This window comes from Gobio gobio (genome assembly GCF_949357685.1).
Source record: "Gobio gobio genome assembly, chromosome: 12".
NCBI lineage: Eukaryota > Metazoa > Chordata > Actinopteri > Cypriniformes > Gobionidae > Gobio > Gobio gobio.
In genome coordinates this window covers 12,556,894-12,578,862 of record NC_137105.1, presented here as the reverse complement: position 1 = coordinate 12,578,862, position 21,969 = coordinate 12,556,894, and the positions used below count along the sequence as shown (strand labels likewise).

The following is a 21,969-nucleotide window of genomic DNA, read 5'->3' as shown; positions in this document are numbered from 1 at the left end:
CAGAAACTCCCGACTGTATGCACATTTAAGAACAGATAGACGCGACGAGGACGTACAAAAACACTGACTCACAAGATAGAAAACACGAAAACACCATTCTGTCGGGAGAGAGAGAAGCCGCAGTGTGTGCACGAATAATAAATAATTAGCTACACATAAGAAATCACTGATCACAGATCAGAAGGAACTGAAAAAAGACTTCTGTTTTCATTTGTACATCCAAACACTGAGAAACTGCCAGTGTTCACTCGTTCACAACCCATGATCTCTCGAGCGTTTGCATGGGTGTGCCAGATTCTCTGGGCGGAGGAAAGGGAGGTAACCGTTCCCGCTTGGACGTCAAACCAGGAGACTTCAGGATTGGCTAGTCTGGCCTGTCATTTTCTCAAAGGCAGAGAAAGACAGCCAGAACTCGGTTTTACACCGATCAACATTTCTATCCACTTGGGGACAATATTCAGGCTAGGGGAACTCATATTAATGTTGAAATACCTCATAAAATGAAAATTTCATGCAATGGGACCTTTAATGTGGCATGCGTCTGGAGAAAGAGAGAATGCGCATGGGTGGAAAGGGCTTGAATGAAGCACGTTTGGCTTTAGATAAAACTACTAGATGATATATAGCGCTGTTTTGATGCTCTGCTCGCTTCAACTAGAAACAGAAAAATTATGCTACCGTTCTCTCTCTCTCTCTCTCTCTCTCTCATTGGTTTAGTGTGTGTAAAACATCTAGGGAAATCACGATGCCGGCTCAAAATTCTGATGTCTGTCAGCCAACGGCGATGGACGATGGCATCGTCTATCGGCCCAACCCTACATCATATGACCCGTTTAAACACTTAAGATGAATACTGGTTATGGTACTGCACAGTTGGTTACAAGCCCATCAATATAAAAGGGTAATTTCATGATAAATTAAAATCTTTATCTTTTCAGATAAAAGTGCTTGATGTACTGTGAAAATAACATAGCACTAGATAAAAGGTGGGAAACATTACTGCATTTCTTTTTGGCACAAAAACGTACTAATATCATAAATGGACCTCAGGGATTAAAAAAAGTAAACTTCTTAGCTGATTGGAAAGAATGGCAAATGATTGGATACATATGTAATATGTATTATTGGTCTGATCAACAGAGTAAATCATGATTGATTAGGACATAAATTGTATAGGAAGAGAGATAGAGAAAAAGTATTGGCATTTTACTATTTTTATCCAAATTGAACAATGGGAAACGCTACTAAATTTTAAAAAATAAAAATAAAAATCTACACAATTCATATAGGTAAATGTAAAGCACAAAGCTAATGGTGGGTCGAGAGAGAAAGAGAGAGAGCTGAGAGAGAGAGAGAGAGAGAGCGGAGAGAGAGAGAGCACCCTTGATATTGAAAAACAAAGAGATTTCTATGCATATGCTGCTTTACTGAAATGCACAATAATGATATTCAGCCAATGAATTGCTTCGAATTGGTTGTTCCTTTTGATGCTGCTTGAAAGAGTTTTTTAAAGCCTCTCCTTTTGTCCATGTAAGGAATACAAGTGCACAATACACAATAAAGTGCAACCGTGTCATGTACAACTCAACAAAGAACCTGTTGTTTTCTTCATTAAAAATTGTAACAGAAATATCAAGACAAATTGAATGAGGACAGCTGACATAACATGGACATGAACATATGATTCATATATACATATACTATATATTTAACTCTAACTAAAAATATGGATTGGAATAGAATTTCATGGACTGGAATAGAATTTCAAAAGGCACAGTGTTTCCTAAGACAATAGGAAAGGGATTTAGTGATGCCAAAGCAAAGCTCCGCTCCCTTTATTGCAGTCTTTTCTCTGTATCTCATTACTCCAGAGCGCTCCAGCAGAAAACCCGTGACTCACCCATTGAGGGGGAAAAAAAAGTCCTTCATTAATTACTTGACTGCAAAATGCACAACAGAGACCGAGTGCCAGAAAGCGGGCAACAGTGCATAAAAAACAGATGCAGAGAGTGAGGCGAAGCAGGCGCGTGAATGGGTGGTCAGCTGATAATACAAAGTTCAATATAACTGGAGGCAAGAGAGCAGGAATTTGATTCGGAGCTCCGCTCTCCTCATCTGAGGAACAATATCTGAGCACAAAATACATGTCCACTTTGGCAGAAACGTTCTAGCTCCTTGTCAAAAGGTGCAAAGGTATGATGTATCACCTGCTGTGGGTGTACATGAAGGTGGAGCTGGGCTTTTTCTCAAGCACCGGTTACAGTATAATTATTGCATTTGAAGGCGCTACTTTGTTCAAAGGCATAATAACCGTACAGATGTTCAGCGTGAAAGGCAAATCTGAGCAGAGGTGATCAATCAAACTGATATGAATAAAGTAAGGATGAAGAAAAGCACATTTTCATTTGGAATGTGTTTTTAAGTCTAACAATGAACTACTGACTATTTGAAATAGTCAAAAATGACCTATAGTCATGCCCACTTAGCCAATAAATGACAATGTGTGTTAAAAATGTATATGCGTGAGTATTTAACAATAGCTGAGACTGAGTTGTGGGTTTACATATTGGCCTGGACAGCGAGTACGAGCAGCACAAGGTGTGTATGTGCGTACGGTTGGCAGAGAACAGGGAGACTGCGGTAGAAAAACCACTTCACAGTTCTTGCCCTCGCCTTGCAGGGACAACCCACACCACCTGCAGCCTGCCAACAGCTGTACTTACGCCCCATGCGGAACTAACAATATGAGAGAATCCATACATACATCATTTTCCAATCCTGCAATTTGGCTCTGACACACTGTGGCCCGTTTTTTGTGATTTCTCTGGTTGCGCACTATTAGTATAAGAGACACATCACGTCTTATAAGAGACTCACAAAATACTACGAAATGGCCAAGACATCTAAGTGAGCTTAAAAGCTTCCCAAATTTGCATTCTGATAGACAGGAAACTCTACATTACCAAAATGAGATGTGGAGGTAATGGCAAACCCTTGAAAAAGCTGAATGGAGCCATTATACCCTGAAAATAATGTAAATAACTTCAGCCAAAAAAAAATAAAAAATCCTGAAAAAAAATTCAGGATGCTTTGGAACTTTTTTTTTTCTTATTTTCACCAAGGCTGCATTTATTTGATCAAAAATACAGTAAAACATTACTCCAGTCTTCAGGGTCACATGATCCTTTAGGGTGCGTTCACACTTGTTAACCCTGGTGCGATTGCTCGGTTAGTGCGATTCATTTGAACATACGTGAACGCAGCCATTCGAACCCTGGTGCCTACCTAACAAGCGGACCGAGACTAAAAAGATGGGTCTCGGTCCGCTTCCAAACGAACTCTGGTGCGGTTCGGTGTATCCAAAATAAGTAGAGGGCGAACGTGGAGCAACGAGGAGGTAACAAATTAAAGTCCTGGTGCTGTTGAGTTCTCAGCTGGTAAAAATAAAACCATATGTACACGCATAAAATTATCGCGTTTAATCCAGCACACAGCATTGTTTTGAATGTTCGGTCAAGTCAAGTCAAGTCAACTTTATTTATATAGCGCTTTTAACAATGTAGATTGTTTCAAAGCAGCTTTACAGTGTTAAACAGGAAAATAATGCAGCATAATTTTATTCAGCTGTATAGCCATTCTGGAAAAATTTCAAGTATCATACAGTGACAGTGTGGGCTTTAGATCAATAATTTGATCAGTAATTTAGTTTAAATGGTTAATTTAGTTTATTATTTAGATGTATTTCGATGTTTAGTTGAAAAATTTAGTGCGGTAAGCAAGCTCCGTCGAGAAATATACGTCATAAAAGCCGACCAATCAGGTTGTGAGCGTTTCCCTATGCCTTTGGTTCGGTAACTTTAGGTTTGCTGTTAAAAATGCCAGTGTGAACACTAAGCGGACCAGGACTATATGTTTTGTTTTTTGTTTTTTGGTCCGGACCAAACGCGTGTGAACGCACCCTTAGAGATCGTTCTAATATGCTGATTTGGTGCTCAAGAAACATTTCCTATAATCATTTTTGAAAACTTAATATTTTGTGCAAAGTGTGATACATTTTTCAGGATTTTTTGATGAATAGAAAGTTCAAAAGAACAGCATTTATTTGAATTAGAAATCTTTTGTAACATTATAAATGTCTTTGTTGTCATGTTTGATCAATTTTAAGCTTCCTAGTGTAATAAAAGTATTAATTTCTTTCTTTTCAAAAGAAAATTCTTACTGAACCCAAACTTTTGACACAATACTCTAATCAACATAAAAATATATTGCAGACAAATATTCGGCGGCCCAAAAGCATTTTTCAGTTAGCTATATAACGGCTTACTTTCCAGTAAATAAGTTATAAGTTAATTTATTGAAATCAATTTAAAAATGCATCAAGCTACATGTAAACAGACGGAAAGGAAGACCTTTATATTTACAGGCTTCAAAGAGGGCCTAAGGTGACATAGTTTGCAAGGGTTTCAAAGTTAAATCTTAAAATAGCACAGTGGCAGAGACTGTGGAGTTAAAGGTTTTTTTTTTTGCTGCAGACATCTCGTCAGCTCAGTGATGGCTCATTGACTGCTCTGACTTTTATTCATCACTGTGAGTGCTTGCGTCAGACAGGACCAGCTCCCCAGAGGACTGCGGCCCACATCTCAATGAGCTGAGTGCTCTGTTACTGTACGTGACCGATTCCATGTACGAGTGGCATGCTACCTCTCCGCGAATGACAGACAGATAGACAGACAGACATCTCAGGTGAAATGAAGTCAACAGACAAGGCTGTACAGTGAGGGATAATAGAAATCAATAGCTGCAGATGGAGTCATGGAAATATTGATTTAAGTTTCTCAATTACTGGTCCATCAGAACAGATGTCAATACATTGCAGCTTTTGCAAAACACACACAAAAAAACAAAGATCATAGAAAGTAAGATTGCATGATATAGCCTAAAAATATCTCAATATTCTTCAGCCTTAGACTAAAAATGCTGAAAAACAGTAATATTTTGAAATATTACAATTGACTTATCGGTAAGCCCACCCCTCAAACGCAGATGAGCCAATGGCAGTTAAGTATTAGTTGCGCTGGGACCGGAACTCGGACATCTTTAGGTTTCAGCGCCATAGAGAAACATTGGAAAATCCGAAGCTCTCATCGGTTTGATGGTGTTTATGCTACAAAAATGGTAAAACGACGTGTCTGGGATACTATAACACTGATTCCAGGTATCCAGAGGATTTTCTGGTTGTCATACTCTCCTTGAGTTACGATTAAAGTTAGTGATTCCCTGCTAACATACAAACCGAAATAACGAACTGTTCTCACGTCATGTAACGTTAACAGTGTAACGTTAGGTCAAAAACACTGAGTTTAGATCAGGTTTAAGGTCTGTTTTATGTCTTACGAAGGAGGGACTCCTATTTCGATGAGTATTATAGTCTACGGAGCAATATGGGCAGTGAAAGGGAGAGCTTGCACTCCCAGTTTATTGGAGTTGTTTTCAGATACAAAGTTTACAGTTTATTAGCACCCCCGAAAAGGCATAATGTCTGTATATGTTTGTTTACTGTGATTACTGTAATTTGCTGTGTATGTTAATGATAACACAACGGAGAGAGCGAGAGTTTGAATAAGCCGTTAATGCACACTTCTTATGCTAATTGTTTATTCAGCTCTTATGGTGATTTTTTTTTTTTGAGTGAAAAAGAATTTAATAAACTTAATAAACCATCATTTAAGTTTGGCCATCAATCGGAGGGGGTCCGCAACATTCTGTGTCCAAAAACAATTTGGGATAATGTTTTCACACTGACACTGTCATTGTAAGACAGTTAGAAACTCTGTTTGTTTGTCCGAGTTAGCAACAGTAACTTAGGGGGGCGGGGCTTACCGATAGGTCAATTGAACTCTTTTCTATTTTAAAGGTGCAGTGTGTAATATTTATGAGGATCTATTGACAGAAATGCAATATAATATATATAACTATGTTTTCAGTGGTGTATAATACCTTACCTTACATAACCGTTATGTTTTTATTACCTTAGAATGAGCCATTTCTGTATACATAAACCACAGGTCCCCTTACAGTGAAGTCACCATTTTGCACCGCCATGTTTCTACAGTAGCCCTAAATGGACAAACTGCTCTACAAAGCGCTAGCTACTCTCTGCTGTCTCAGATGATGACATCTTTGTCCTGTCAGCCACCGTAGCTTCTCTATGTGCTTGGAAAGGGAGGGATGAGCAGTGGGTGATTGCAATTTACAACCTCACCGCTAGATGCCGCTAAAATGTACACACCTTTAATATATTTTAATATATTTAATATATATTTTTATATATTTTAAACATATATTTTTTTGTCACAAAAGATCACAGAAAGACTGTAATATATAGAATAAAACAAGTAGATCTCAATATTGTTCAGCCTGGCAATATTTGATTTATAAAAAATATATATATTTTTTTATTTGATCAGAAGTACTATAATTTTAAACAAACTGGAGATTCAAGTAGATTTAAAAAATAAATAAAAATAAACTAAACAAAATAGAATAATAAAAAGAAAAAATATTTAGTCAAAAACAACTAAATGAACACTAGGATAAATTATATTTCACTTTCATTTACATCATTATAACCAAATTTGTTAATAATCAACATATATTTTACTAGATCATTGTAAAATATGTGATGACAAACAAATTGTTTAATCAAAGTTTTGAAATGATTTTTGATCACTTAAAAGGCATATAGCATTTTTTTTATTACAACGTGGCATTTTTAGACTACTGAAGCTTACAGTCCAAGGTTGCAGTCCAAGGAGTCTTTTTGCTGTGGTATTGAACTTTCTCCTAATATTCATTTGTGATGTTAAACTGGATTTGAACCCAAGTTGCCTACAGTACAGTATATGAGCACTATAGTGCTCATATACTGGCACACCTTGGCCACAATTTCAGATCTTTAAGTGTTGCCCACTGTAGTGTGTTTTGGCGAGTTTACCTGGTTCGGGATGTGCAGGTTGAAATCCAGGCCACACACAAACTCTGAGTGGTGCTCCAGTGTCTCCAGCAGCGGCTGGTTCTTGGAATAGTCCCAGAATCTGTGGACGCAAAGCAGCAGAAGGCAATCATGCTAATTGAACGGCCGTTTGTCTTTTCTGACGGGGCAGTGGCTCAAAGCCCTGACGCAGCCCTGGCTCACCAGGCCCCGACTGATCCATTCAGCAAATGTAATTAAATCACCTCTGAAAAAACCTCCCTGTCTAAAAGAAAACATTAGGCAGGCATTAATACTAACATTGCCATAGAGCAGAAGTGAAGGATATTATTTATAAGCACAGTGGGATGAAAGCTGCTCGGGGTGTGGACATCTTTAGAAAGAGATGCTGATGTAAACCACCAACGTTGCATTAACATGGACTGTGCATGTTAAAGGTTCAGAGGGCACTAAAAGTGCCAAAACTTCTTGCCACTCTTCCACAAAGCCACAATGTAATAACAAACTTGTGCCAAATTACTAGGCTTGCACGATTTTCACTCACAATCAGTGCAGAAAAATGCAGATGACCAAATCCAAATGAAAGAAGATGTCTAATGTTATTTCAAAATAACGCAAGGCCATCAACAAGCTTCGTTCGGGTACCGGTAGCTGCCAGTAGGGTGCATTAATAATATGCGCCTATAGGCAGGTGCACTCGTACACGCTGCTTATTACACACACAGGGACACGCAGCAGCAGCAGCACAAAAAAAAAAAAAAAAAAGTACAACAAAAGGATTCCTCTCTGGATAGGCGTTCAGTCTTTCTGCTCGCAAATTCTGCCATGTAAATAGCGAATTTGCTATGGCGCAAGCAACTGGCTTTTAAAGGAAATGGGAGATTCTGATTGGTTTATTGCACGTTGCGCCCAAAACACACCCATTACTCATTAAGAGAATAGGGGCAACCCTTTTAAAAAATGCCCAACCATTTTCCCTGTCGTTAAACTAGCAAAAGTGGATTCGGAGGGGCCCTAAGTGCACTTGTGCCGTGCGCTTTAGACCATGTGCTTAGATTGTTAAAATAGGGCCCGTATAATCATTCATTCAAACCAATTAAAAATAAAAATATTTTAATATAGACTGCAGCAATTAACATTTTGTCAGAACCTCTAGAAATGTACATGTTATTTAGTTTAATTGTCTATTCAGAATTGTGGGAAATTTATCCAGAATCGTGTAGCTCTAAAAGTAAGGGTGACAAATATTGTGACAAATGTTTTTTGAAATTGCAGATACTGAGAGAAATTCACTGTCAACAGCAGCCTGCACCTGATATGTGCAGAAGGCGTGTATTTTGATATTCAGAACACTGATATGTCGTACTTCATTTTAAAGCAATGCATCAACCTATACACACTGTCATTACTGAAAGAAAGAAAAAAGCAGAGAACAATACAGCAAAATCAATATCCCAGCCTAATTAGTTGTTAAATGACACACAGAAAGACAATTTTCCTTCTGTACAGCATCCTGTATTAGTAACTGCCGTCATAGCAACTCAGAAAAGCCAGCTGTTATGTATGAAAGAGGACACCTTATCTCCAGTAAACGAGACCTGATAGATCTGAAAAAGCGACTGCATAGACTAGGTTAAGTAAACAGCTATGTGTGTGTGTGGCAGCAGGTGGCTCACATGTTCTTTTGAACACAAACCCTCAAAAAGGCTTTGTATTTAAATAAACAGCCTTTTCTCTTTACCACAAGTGAACAAAACGATTCTAGTGGATCTGTTCCTTCTGCGGAAATCATTTCTAGTAATTACCTCATGGTCGGCATTATCACAGTTTGCTCTGAATGTAAAACTAATTAAATGACACCTTGGTCAAGTATGAGCGCCTGGTCTATTCAAATAGCAAATTTCCTGTAATCAATATAATTGATTTCTATGAAAGCCTTGCTATGAAAGCAAAACCACAAATACCAGTTCTAAAGGAAATTAGCTATAATTTATATTAAATGAACTGAGAAAATAACAAGCATGAAGTTTCTAAGGTACAGTAATATAGCTAGGTACACTGGACCGTTCACACTGACAGCGATTTTATGGAAAATCTGATCATTAATGAGATGTATTGCAGGTTGAAAATGAGATGTCAATGGATTTTTACAACAAATATATAAATCGTATATATAGCGCTCCACTGCAAAAGAGAAGATGCGAATGCAATGGTCAAATATGTCTGTCTAGTGCATGAAGCGCATTCTGTGTGAGCCGGCCCCAACTCAAATAACCACTCATCACAACCGAGGTCTGCAGAAGAGCATCTCTGAACGCTCCACATGTCAAACCTTGAAGCAGATGGGCTACAGCGGCAGAAGACACACCGAGTGCCACTCCTGTCAGCTAAGAACAGGAAACTGAGGCTACAAGGTTTGACACCAGAAGACTGGAAAAATGTTGCCTGGTCCGATGAGTCTCGATTTCTGCTAAAACATTCAGATGGTGGGGTCAGAATTTGGTGTAAACAACATAAAAGCATGGATCCATCCTGCCTTGTTGGTAGTGTAATGGTGTGGGGGATATTTTCTTGGCACACTTTGGGCACCTTAGCAACAACTGAGCATCATTTAAATGTCACAGCCTACCTGAGTATTGTTGCTGACCATGTCTATCCCTTTATGACCACAGTGTACACATCTTCTGATGGCTACTGAAGTTCCAGCAGGATAATGCACAAAGCTCAAATCATCTCAAATTGGTTTCTTGAACATGACAAGTTCTCTACACTCTACTCCACAGACACCAGATCTCAATCCAATAGAGCAGCTTTGGGATGTGCTGGAACGGGAGATTTGCATCATGGATGTGCAGCCGTCAAATCTGCAGCCACTATGTGATACTATCATGTCAATATGGACCAAAATCTCTAGATTCTGCTTGAATCTATGCCACGAAGAATGAAGGCAGTTCTGAAGGCAAAGTGGGGTCCATGCTTGTACACTAGCAAGGTGTACTAAATAAAGTGTCCAGTGAGTATATAGATATTAATTGAATTTTAGCAGACTCTCCTAAAATTCCTAAAAAGACTCTCCCCACCACATACATACATTTATTACCATTATATTAGCTTTTTGGATGCATGAATAATTTAATCCATGTTTCTTTCTCTTGTTTTTATATGGATCTGGGAGGTATACATAGGTTTGGATTATTGTACTACACAAACTTGCAGTGTTTATTTACTGACTGGCCGGCACATTTACCCTCCAGGCCTAGATAAACATAACATTTAAACAATAAGGTGACTAGCATCGCTGGAAAGAAAATCAAACTCGCCTCTAATAAGACCACGGCTCAATGTGCAAGTCAATTCTCATTTTAAAAGCTTGTCAGCCCAGATTAAGTACTCTCTGTAATCTTTCTCCAACAGCCAAGTCAAAGATCAATTGTCACTTTGTAGGGACAATGACCATCTATTCCTCTATCAATTGTGGAGCTCTCGCAACAGAACAGATTAACTAAGGAATGGAATGTTCCAGGTTCAAAACAAGTTAAGCTTTATTGACAGGCTGCCAATTATAACAGTCACATGTCCCTTAGTATAAAAACAGAAATGTGTAACAGTATTTTTTGTTAAAGCACTTAATCTTTCTATACAAAGTGTCGAAATTACAACCCCAAATCAGAAAAAGTTGGGACAGTATGGAAAACGCAAAAAAAAAGAAAAAGAAGTGATTTCTAAATTTACTTTGACTTGTATTTCATTGCAGACAATATGAACACAAAATATTTCATGTTTTGTCTGGTCAACTTCATGTCATTTGTAAATATGCATTCTTTCCTGTCATTCAGACCTGCAACACATTTAAAAAAAAGTTGGGACAGGAGCAATTTAGGGCTTGTAATGAGGTAAAATGGTTAAATAATGATGTGATTTAAAACAGGTGATGTCAACAGGTGATTGTAATTATGATTTGGTACAAAAGCAGCATCCAAGAAAGGTCTAATCCTTTAGGAGCAAAGATGGGCAGAGGATCGCCAGTTTGCCAACGAATACGTGAGAAAATTATTGAAATGTTTAAAAACAATGTTCCTCAAAGAAAGATAGGAAGATATTTAGATATTTCACATTCAACAGTGCATAACATAATTAAAAGATTCAAGGAATCTGGAGGAATTTCAGTGCGTAAAGGACAAGGGCGCAAGCCTAAGCTGAACAACCATGATCTCCGATCCCTCAGGCGGCACTGCATCAAGAATCGTCATTCATCTAGAAGCGATATCACCACATGGGCTCAGGACTACTTTGGCAAACCTTTGTCAAGTACCACAATACGTAGTTACATCCACAAATGCCAGTTAAAACTGTACTGTGCCAAAAGGAAGCCCTATGTTAACAGTGTCCAGAAGCGCCGTCGACTTCTCTGGGCTCGGAGGCATCTGGGATGGACCATCACACAGTGGAAACGTGTACTGTGGTCAGATGAATCAGTATTTGAGGTATTTTTTGGGAGGAATGGACGCCGTGTGCTCCGGACCAAAGAAGAAAAGGATCATCCAGACTGTTACCAGCAACAAGTCCAAAAGCCAGGGTCTGTCATGGTATGGGGTTGTGTCAGTGCCCTTGGCAAAGGTAACTTGCACTTCTGTGAAGGCACCATTAATGCTGAAAAGTACATAGAGATTTTGGAGCATAATATGCTGCCTTCAAGAAGACAAGAAGACGTCCATGCATATTTCAACAAGACAATGCAAAACCACATTCTGCACACATTACAAAGTCCTGGCTGCGGAGGAAGAGGGTACGGGTACTTGACTGGCCTGCCTGCAGTCCCGACCTGTCTCCAATAGAGAATGTGTGGCGCATTTTGAAGCGCAAAATGCGACAATGAAGACCCCGTACTGTTGCCCACCTTAACACTTGTTTGCAGGAAGAATGGGACAAAATTACACCTGAAACACTTCATCACTTGGTGTCTTCAGTCCCTAAACCTCTATTAAGTGTTGTGAAAAGGAATGGCAACATTACAAAGTGGTAAATGCTTTACTGTCCCAACTTTTTTTTAAATGTGTTGCAGGTCTGAATGACAGGAAAGGAAGCACATTTACAAATGACATGAAGTTGACCAGACAAAACATGAAATATTTTGTGTTCATATTGTCTGCAATGAAATACAAATCAAAGTAAATTTAGAAATCACTTCTTTTTTTTTTTTTTGCGTTTTCCATACTGTCCCAACTTTTTCTGATTTGGGGTTGTGTACAAAATAGGTGGTAGAGCTTCATTTGTATTAAACCTGGAACATTACTACATGTCGAGGTCCTGGCTCTCTGTGGTCATTAAAAATCTCAGGATGTCCTTCGATAAAGAGTAGGGGTGTAACCCCGGCATCCTGGCCAAATTTGCCCATTGGCCCCTCTCCATCATGGCCTCCTAATCATCCCCATATACAGATTGGCTTCATCACTCTGTTTCCTCTCCACCAATCAGCTGGTGTGTGGTGGGCGTTCTGGCGCAATATGGCTGCCGTCGCATCATCCAGGTGGATGCTGCACATTGGTGGTGGTTGAGGAGATTCCCCCTTCCATATGTAAAGCGCTTTGAGTGCCTAGAAAAGCGCTATATAAATATAACAAATTATGTCTTGCATGGGCATAAAGGCGTGCTAATCCTGAAATGCAATGTCAGACATCTGTTAACTATAGTATAATTAGTATGTTCTTCAAAGGCCTAAACATATCTTTCAGACTTAATCACAATTAACAGTTATTATGACTCTTAGGGTATATTTGTATAAAACTCATTTGTGGTTCTGTAACGATAAGGGCAATGGCATCCAGCCAGCCATCTGGCAGGATGGAACTCCTCACAGCATCTTGTGACTTTTCTAATCAGATCATACATAAACAAAAGGGTTGTGTTGATTAGTCTACACTAATTAGATCCGAGGCGCCACCGTGTCTCCGCAAGAGATTGGAGTGTTGAATTTTATGGCCCGAGACATTCACGTGACTTCACGTCCGCACACACACACCCTTTGTGCAAATGGGCGCACATACTTAGACAAGACACAGGCTACCCACACAGCCGCCTTATATGAACCATGTGGACCAAAGCTGCCTCCATAACGTTTAAATATACATATTGTGTTGATTTAATGTCTTTATGCAATGTATTAAAATAGCTAGGATGTTTACTGTATGTAAATCAAACTTTGTACGCCAGTAACTGTGGAAATCCTGTAGCTCTGCACTCTCAAATCGCAGAATGATAGTGTGTGGTATCTTTCAGACCGCAGGAACCTGACTGTACCGAATCTCGTTCACAAATTACAACAAGATGCATTATTACAAAAGTACCAGCTTTCTAAGAATAGAGGTTTAAAATGATCACCCCTTTTGATTAGCCAAGAGGAGGGGGTGTCCAAAAACAAAGAAAAACTTGCGCCTTCTTCACGACTTTCCTAAGCTTCAGAGAAATTCTCCCGAGACCCGAAGATCCGTAGCTGAACTTCCCTGACGATTCGAACTCAGACACTTACACACGAGAAGCCATAGCAATGCAAGTATTTTATTTCACAATCAAACTGCGTGTAAAAGGTTGTCTGAATTATTCCTGTTCACGGGATTGCTAATTTCTTGAGGTCTCTTGCGAAAGGGCCGTAGAGGGCTCTCTCTCTCTCTCTCTTGTTAATTCTCTCTTTCCATCATTCTCTCCCCATTTATATTATTCGTTAAGTTTGATTTTTCCTTGTTTGTACCATATTGTTTGTTTTCTCCTACATATATATGCATATTTACCCCGTGTGAATCGTAGCTTTGTATACTTTAGTTGTTTTATTAAAACTCAATAATTTTATTGAATTGAATCCGTATTGTTTTGCTCACAAAGATCGAAGTCAATGAGACATAAGATCTTAGCTACCAATTAAGCTTGATTTTCTTGTTACTATTTCAGTAATACAAATTGTACAAACATAGGAAATATTATTTGTCCTGATTAGGCTTGCTACGATAGTCGGTGTTGCCGGTGTTACCGGTGTCCATACTCCACACCGGTTACATCACTTGCCCACCGTGGCACCGCCCATCGTCTTTTTGATTTTTTTTTTATAGTAATAAAAGAATTTAGTTCAGTTAGAGAACAGACAATACAAATAAAAACTGAACGTGTCTGCTTAATAAAGCAGGATCCGACCGTGAGTCTCGGCAGCGGCAGGATCATTCATCAGATTTAAGAGTGAGGAGCTGACTGAGATGATCGCGGAAGATTTGGTTTCAAAGCGAAACGTAAAAGTGCCTATTTAAGGGAGTTTGTCATTTGTTTTGTTGTTGTGTTTTTCATTAAAAATAATAGGCTAATGAACCCACAATTCAAGCAACCCGCAGCCGAATTGGCGCTAATTAAAAACCGAAAGTAAAATGTGCACGGCCGCACAGAGCGCGCATTGTTTACTTTCGCCTGGCTCCGCAGTGCGAGCCTCCGCGCTACGCTGCTGCGCGGATTTATTTTTGCCGCGCGCACCCTCGCGCTCGTGCGGGCGCGTCGAGTATAAACGAGGCTTTACGGACGAACTAACAGTGTGCATTCATGGCGTGCATCTCAATCATAGACTGATCAATGCTTGATCAGTGCCCTGACAACTGAACTAGGGAACTGATTGAGACGCACCCATGGCCTCACAGAGCGCGCATTTACAGACGAGCGGTCAGTCACGGTGTGTGCGCACTGGCGCGTTTTCAGTTCAGAGCGGTCGTGTGCATGTTACTTTCGGTTAGATAGAATTAGTGATTTAAAAGCCTCCGCCGGTGATACCGGTATTACCGGTGTTGTCACACATCAATTAACCGGTGGGAAAATTTCCTCACCGTCACATCCCTAGTCCTGATCAAGCAGATTAATATTTCTTAAAGTTTGTAAGATTGATAATTGATGAAGAAATCAATTTGGATAAAGGTTACTTTTACATGATTAAAGGTTCCGTTATAAGTTATTTTTGTAAGTAATATTGTCTGTACAACAAGCAAATCATATTCATAGACTCATGAATATTTACACCATTTGAATGAATTATTCCCCGAAACTCAATGTTGTTACAGTTCCTTTATAAAATTACAGCAACTAGGCAGCCATCAAGTTTGGAAATAATAAAGTTTGCTTTACTACAGTGATTTCTGCTGATACGTCCTTGACGGTCCTATTGAAGATCATTCTCCCTAATGCAAAAATGATCTCCACGCTCAATAAAAACACAACCACGCACTAACAGAATGAACCCACTGCAAAAGGAGATAAAACAGTCTACCCTGAAATGAGACCAATGGCTTTTACAGCCCTGTTTGATGGCAAAGGCATCAGTTTTTCTGCTACTGTGCCAGCAATGCAGACTTCATCATTCATCCAAAGGCCAAAAGGAAAGATCCTCTGTCCTCTGACTAGATTTGGATAGTTCAGGGGAAAATGTGAAAAGGTTCTTTAGAATTATTACTATGTTTTTAATGGAAAATACGTTGTTTCAGTAAAACAAATGAGTTTTTTCTGTAAGTGCTCAGTGAAAAATTGTAAGAAGATGTAATTTCATTGTGAAGTAAGGAAACTCCCACAGGAAAGATAAGGAACAATAACAAAAACTGACTCATTGTGGCTGAATTCAACAGTTAGTTCCAGTCCTCTAATATGCTTGGCCAATTTTATATCAAAGGGTTATTTCCCCCAAAAAGGCAATTCTGTCATTAAAGGGTTACTTCAGTAATTTAGCATTAAGCTTTGTATTTAAACTGGGTAATTTATGCAGTAGAAATGTGAAATTATTTTTGAATTTCGTGCCTTCTAGACTGAGAAAAGACAGAAAATTTATTTTTGTCTCATGAGGATGAAAGACAACTCCCAGAATGCACTTGCTTCGCTGCCCTACGAGGCCACTCCGTACACCGCCCCCAGAGTCGTTTTGATCTTCATAGTAATACAATAATTTCGTTCAGTTAGAGAATAAACACTACAATTAAAAACTGAACGTGTCTTTTCAATAAAGTGTGAGTGAGCCGAACGGCACAGACGTAGCAGTGTCAGATTTCATTCATCACGAAGAGCTGAGCAGAGCTGAGGTAACGTTAAGCGCCAGTCTGGCACGTTTTCTAATCGCATATGGAAGCTAAACTATCACAGAAATTCATTGAAAAGTTGAAACACTCACTTTTCTCTGCACCGTGCTCCGTTATGATTATCCGTGCGGCCGTCTGTGTCTTACATTCTGTGCGTGAGATCTCTCCCCTATGGGCGGGTTGATAACATGCGGAACAGCTCCATCTAGTGGCTGTAGTCTTTAGCCTCTGGCCAAAAATTCCTCAGATGATGCAAAATGACGATATTTGCCTCATCTGAGAATTTTTTTTCAGAAATAAAATGCATAATTCTCTCGTCTCAGGGGGATATGGGGGGGGGAAGTACCATAATTTGAATATACTACCGGGTTTCTACTGATACAAAGCCTAATGCTAAATCACTGAAGTTACCCTTTAATTATTCACCCTCATGTCGTTTCAAACCCGTAAGACCTTCGTTTATCTTCGGAACACAAATTAAGATATTTTTAATGAAATCCAAGAGCTCTCTTACCCCATCCATAGACAGCAATATAATTAACACTTTCAAGGCCCAGAAAGGTAGTTAAAACATTGTTAAAATTGTCCATGTGACTCCAGTGGTTCAATCTTAAAGATTGACATGAGATTGACTGAAAATGAGTGTTTCACCCCCCCTTTAAATTTTATGAAGCGACAAGAATACTTTTTGTGCACAAAAAACAAACAAACAAAAACCTTATTGAACAAGTTCATTCTAGCCTGTGCCAGTCTCCTACGCAGTTTACATTGTAGATAAAGTGCAGCACCTGCGTCATCATCACACGCATGCGTCGTGGTGCTCACGTGAACAGCATCGGCTGCCGTAGAACTTGAAAGCTGCACTGCTTACAACATCTGTCGTCATGAAGTCATTCAAAAAACTGGTTCTGGCTTATCTGAAGGACATCACCGGACCCTTATTGGACCCCCTGCAGTTTGCTTACCGAGCAAACAGGTCTGTGGATGATGCAGTAAACATGGGTCTGCACTTCATCCTGCAACATCTGGATACATCAGGGACTTATGTAAGGATCCTGTTTGTGGACTTCAGCGCAGCTTTTAACACTATCATCCCAAATCTCCTCCTGCCCAAACTAACTCAGCTCTCCGTGCCCACCTCTGTCTGTCAGTGTTTCACCAGCTTCCTGACAGACCGGCAGCAGCTTGTGAGGCTGGGTAAATTCTCATCCAGCACCCGCACCATCAGCACTGGAGCTCCTCAAGGCTGTGTTCTCTCCCCACTGCTCTTCTCCTTCTACACCAACAACTGCACCTCTAAAGACCCCTCTGTCAAGCTCCTGAAGTTTGCGGAAGACACAACAGTCATCGGCCTCATCCAGGATGGAGACGAGTCTGCTTACAGACAGGAGGTTAAAGAGCTGGCTGCCTGGTGCAGTCATAACAACTTGGAGCTTAACACGCTCAAAACAATGGAGATGATCGTGGACTTCAGGAGAAACCCCCCTGTTCTCCCCCACTCACCATCATGGACAGCACTGTAAAAACAGTGGAGTCATTCAGGTTCCTGGGCACCACCATCTCTCAGGACCTGAAGTGGGACATTCACATTGCCTCCATTGGGAAAAAGGCCCAATAGAGGTTGTACTTCCTCCGCCAACTGAGGAAGTGGAAGTTCAACCTGCCACAGGAACTGCTGAAACGGTTCTACTCTGCCATCATTGAATCCATCCTATGCACTTCAATTACCGTCTGGTACAGCTCAGCTACCAAATCTGACCTCAGAAGACTATAGAGGGTAGTCCGGTCTGCTGAGCGAATCATTGGTACAACCCTCCCCACTCTCCAAGATCTGTACTTATCCAGAGTGCGCAAAAGGGCTGGCAAAATCACTCTGGACCCCTCTCATCCAGCACACTCCCTTTTCGAACTGTTAGAGTCTGGTCGACGCTACAGAGCCCTGAGCACCAGAACACACACACACACACACACACACACACACACACACACACACACAAACACATGTTTGTTTTTGTGAAATGTGAGGACATTCCATAGGCGTAATGGTTTTTATACTGTACAAACCGTATTTTCTATCCCCTTACACTGCCCTTGCCCCTAAACCTAACCCTCACAGGAGACTGTGCAGTTCACTTTCTGTGAAAAAAAACTTGTTCTGTGTGATTTATAAGCATTTTGAAAAGTGAGGACATGGGGAACGTCCTCATATTTCACCCTCTTTTTGTAATACCTATGTCATACCCATGTCATTATACACATTTGTGTCCTGATATTTCACGAAAACATGCCCACACACACACACACACACACACACTTGTACATTCCTTTATTCACTAATTTATTTAACACATACTTATTTACATTTCTAATTTACACCTAATATACATGTACATAATATTGCTTATTTTATTTTTTTGAATTTGTATATTGTGTCTTTGCTATTTTGCACATTGTCTCTATATTTGTATGTTGTTATTTTTATTATCTGTGTCAGTGTATTGTCAATGTCATTTTGTTGCACTGTGGAGCTTCTGTCACTACAACAAATTCCTAGTATGTGTAAACATACCTGGCAATAAAGCTCATTCTGATTCTGAAACTGTGTAGGAGACTGACACAGGCTAGAATGAAATATTTTTGTTTGTTTCTGCGCACAAAAAGTATTCTCGTCGCTTCGTAAAATTAAGGTTGAACCACTGGAGTCACATGGACGATTTTAACAATGTTTTTACTACCTTTCTGGGCCTTGAAAGTGTTAATTATATTACAGTCTATGGAGGGGTCAGAGAGCTCTCGGATTTCATTAAAAATACCGTTTGGAAAGACATGAATAATTAATGACAATTTTCATTTTTGGGTGAACTAACCCTTTAACTGCTTGTTTGCAGAACAGTATATTAAAATAGCACACTTGCAAACATTCTGCTGTGTTGGTAATCATAAGAATAGATGCATCTGTGGTCAAACATTTGGCTTACCTGACTGTGAAATCATATGAGCAGGTCCCAAGGACGGTCTTGTAAAATGGGCAGAACTAGAAACGACAAACAAATGAAAGAAGAATTAACATAAAGTGGCTGCTGGACAAAAAAGATAAATAAATAAATAAAAATCAATTGAAGTACATGCTGATATCTTTATCAATGAACACTGCATAAAGGCTATATTTACTCCACAGCTCAATGTGGCCCAAATCCTTTCATCATTTGGTAGATAGTATAAACAGCAAAAAACTTGCTATACTATTCATTCAGCTTTCAGAGTATGCAGTAAGGTCATGTTTAGTTTTCAGTCAATGGGTAGGTCTCAATCTGCTCCCTAGTTCAATAGTCAGGGCACTGATCAAGGAGTCGGCAATTTTAGCGGCTGTCTCAAATTATAAAATCCTACCAATGCATTGAAACGTTCGCTCGCTAAAAAGTGAAAACCAGTGAGCATTGATGGTCACTAAGTTCCCTTAACGCAAAATTTAAATCATGTGAGCCAACTCACTACACAAAGACACACTTTTTAAAAACAAAACAAAAAAAAACTATAAACATACATCACTAAATAGGCTATGAACATATTCTAGCTAAAATTATTTATTTACAGCTGAAATGTTGCACGTATATGTAACAAGCAAAGTACTTATCATAATGCATTTTATACAACATAAACAAATAATGTTTGAAAGATCAGTTCTGCTGTTGTTTATAAATACCAGTTGTGATGTTGTACAATGAGGGCGTTGTCATGTCGCCGGAAATAGAATCATCATTTCCCTATGTGTAGTGAGCCAGGGTCCTTATTGTCCTTACCAGAGGCCGAATTCGTTTACATGATATACTGATTCACAACTTAGTAGGGAGCTAGGGAGCTGATTGAGACGCACCCCTCAGGAGGGACCTGGAGGATTTTTCTGAAGAACAGAGCTCAGTTTAACTGCTACAGGACAAACAAGGGACTAATGAACAACTATCACAAAACATAAAAAACAGTCGTGGCTCATCCAGGTAACAATACACAGTATTAAGATTCAATGCTATTTATTAACTTTTGAACAGGTTAATTTGTGTAAATTCAGTTATTATTTGAACTTGTGGACTATGTCAACATCTGTTATGTGAAACAGCTTATTCAGGACAGTCCTAAATAAAAAATATCATGAAATTTGCATGATCCATCTTTGTTTATATATAAAATTATTTTTATTTACAATATTTATTCAAATGGATGTGAGCAGAAAAGCAGTTCAGTTCAGTTTGGTTTGAGGTGAACAAACATAGCCATCTACATAATTTATTATGATTATGAATTTATTATGATTTAAAAAATACAATGGTCAATGATTTCCTAGAAATGGTGACATCGGACATTCCCCTCCGGATCAAGCAAATTTTATACTTGCTAGCAAGTATGTGAGATCTTTGAGATCTAAACCTTTCTATTGATTAACTCTCCATTTATTTTTAGTTATCTTAGCTGGAAAGGTTAATCAAAATATTGTCATGACACCAGTGTTAATTTCGTTGACGAATAATTTTCGTCATAATTTTCGTCAACAACCTTTTTTCACTGACGAAAACGAGACGATAACTAAATAAAAACTAGTGTTGGATGACAAAAACTATGACGAAAGTCATTTTCGTCAACAAATAAAAACAACACGAAAATGTTAGGGAGGGACGATTAGGGAAGAGATCCAGTCAGAACTGATATCCTGTGTAACAGATGCGCACATTTGATTTGAACGATGTTAACTGAAATAAAAATAAAAATAAAAACTTATTTGAAGCTTTAGCTTAACCTGATATGGCCTACTAACTAAAACAGAAATACAAAGTTATAAAAACTATATAGATGTTTAAAAAAAAAAAAAAAAAGGGAATTGAGCTCTGTTTCGTGTATTTTTAACGTCAAAAACAAAATGATGTCAAAATGTCAGTTCAAGTGACAGTCGGTTATGTAATGCTTAAATGCTTAATGTATTACAATTTAACTAAACTCATTAGATTTTAGGAGACTAAATCTACTGTAGATTTAGTCGACTAAAACTAGACTGAATCTAAAAACAATTCAGGTGACTAAAATATGACTAAAACTAAATGGCATTTTAGTCAAAAGTCTATGACTAAAACTAAATCAAAATTTGCTGTCAAAATTAACACTGCATGACACTACAGGAGGAGTAAACAGTAAATGCAAAAGACAATGAATGAACCTCTTCATCACTGATACAGTATAAGATGACATAATAATCATATAAAAAGAATAAAAAGTGTTCATTTCAAAGCTATTTGATATCATTACATTCGAACACACAATCTCATGCTTCACTGCCCTCCTGTATTCCCAGTGCAATAATAACACGGTGTTCGTAGCTCCTTATATCACACATTTCTACATTATCTGAAAGCTGTGAGCAAAACCATTAACTTGTAACAGCTTGTGATTTCACCCTGACCCAGCTGGAGTGAGTTTTATTCCCACAGCTCCATTTGGAGATACAAGGTTCCTCATGTGGCACAAAATCAGATGGAAGGACTATTTGTGTACGTTTTGTTCTCAGGTTTGGCAGCAGACCGGTCAGGTGCAAAGTGAACTGAACTCTTTAATCGACATAATTGCTGACTGTTTGGACACTCAAGCGTTCACATTTTCTCCAACTCAATTACACAGATCCTTAAAGATAATCTGTTTATATACGGAAATCCATAGCCGTCACATACAGTACAGAAATACGCTTTGATTTTCACACAGACAGAAGCAGACACAAGCCTCATTATTGTTCAACAGACTTGTTAGTTAATTTAAGTCAAAGCAATGACAAAACTAACATTAAATGCAGATGTAGTAAGAGTCTTTACCCTTCATCCAGCTGAGTATTTCAAACTCTCTAGCTCCCTTTAC

General features: G+C 38.9%; 1 protein-coding gene across 2 annotated transcripts in view; it reads right to left on the bottom strand.

Moving 5' to 3' along the window:
* Positions 1–21,969, bottom strand: part of pex7 (peroxisomal biogenesis factor 7) — a 54,474-nt gene that overhangs the window by 21,936 nt on the left and 10,569 nt on the right. The window contains exons 8-9 of one of the 2 annotated variants that reach the window (XR_013817624.1): positions 19,056–19,111; positions 6,995–7,151 (exon numbers count right to left, since the gene is read on the bottom strand). Coding sequence is in view for 1 of the 2 variants with exons in the window: in XM_079831130.1 (XP_079687256.1) it covers positions 6,995–7,094; positions 19,056–19,111 (156 nt within the window). In the remaining variant the exon portion in view is untranslated. The remainder of the gene's footprint in view (positions 1–6,994; positions 7,152–19,055; positions 19,112–21,969) is intronic. The other variant, XM_079831130.1, reaches the window with a different exon arrangement.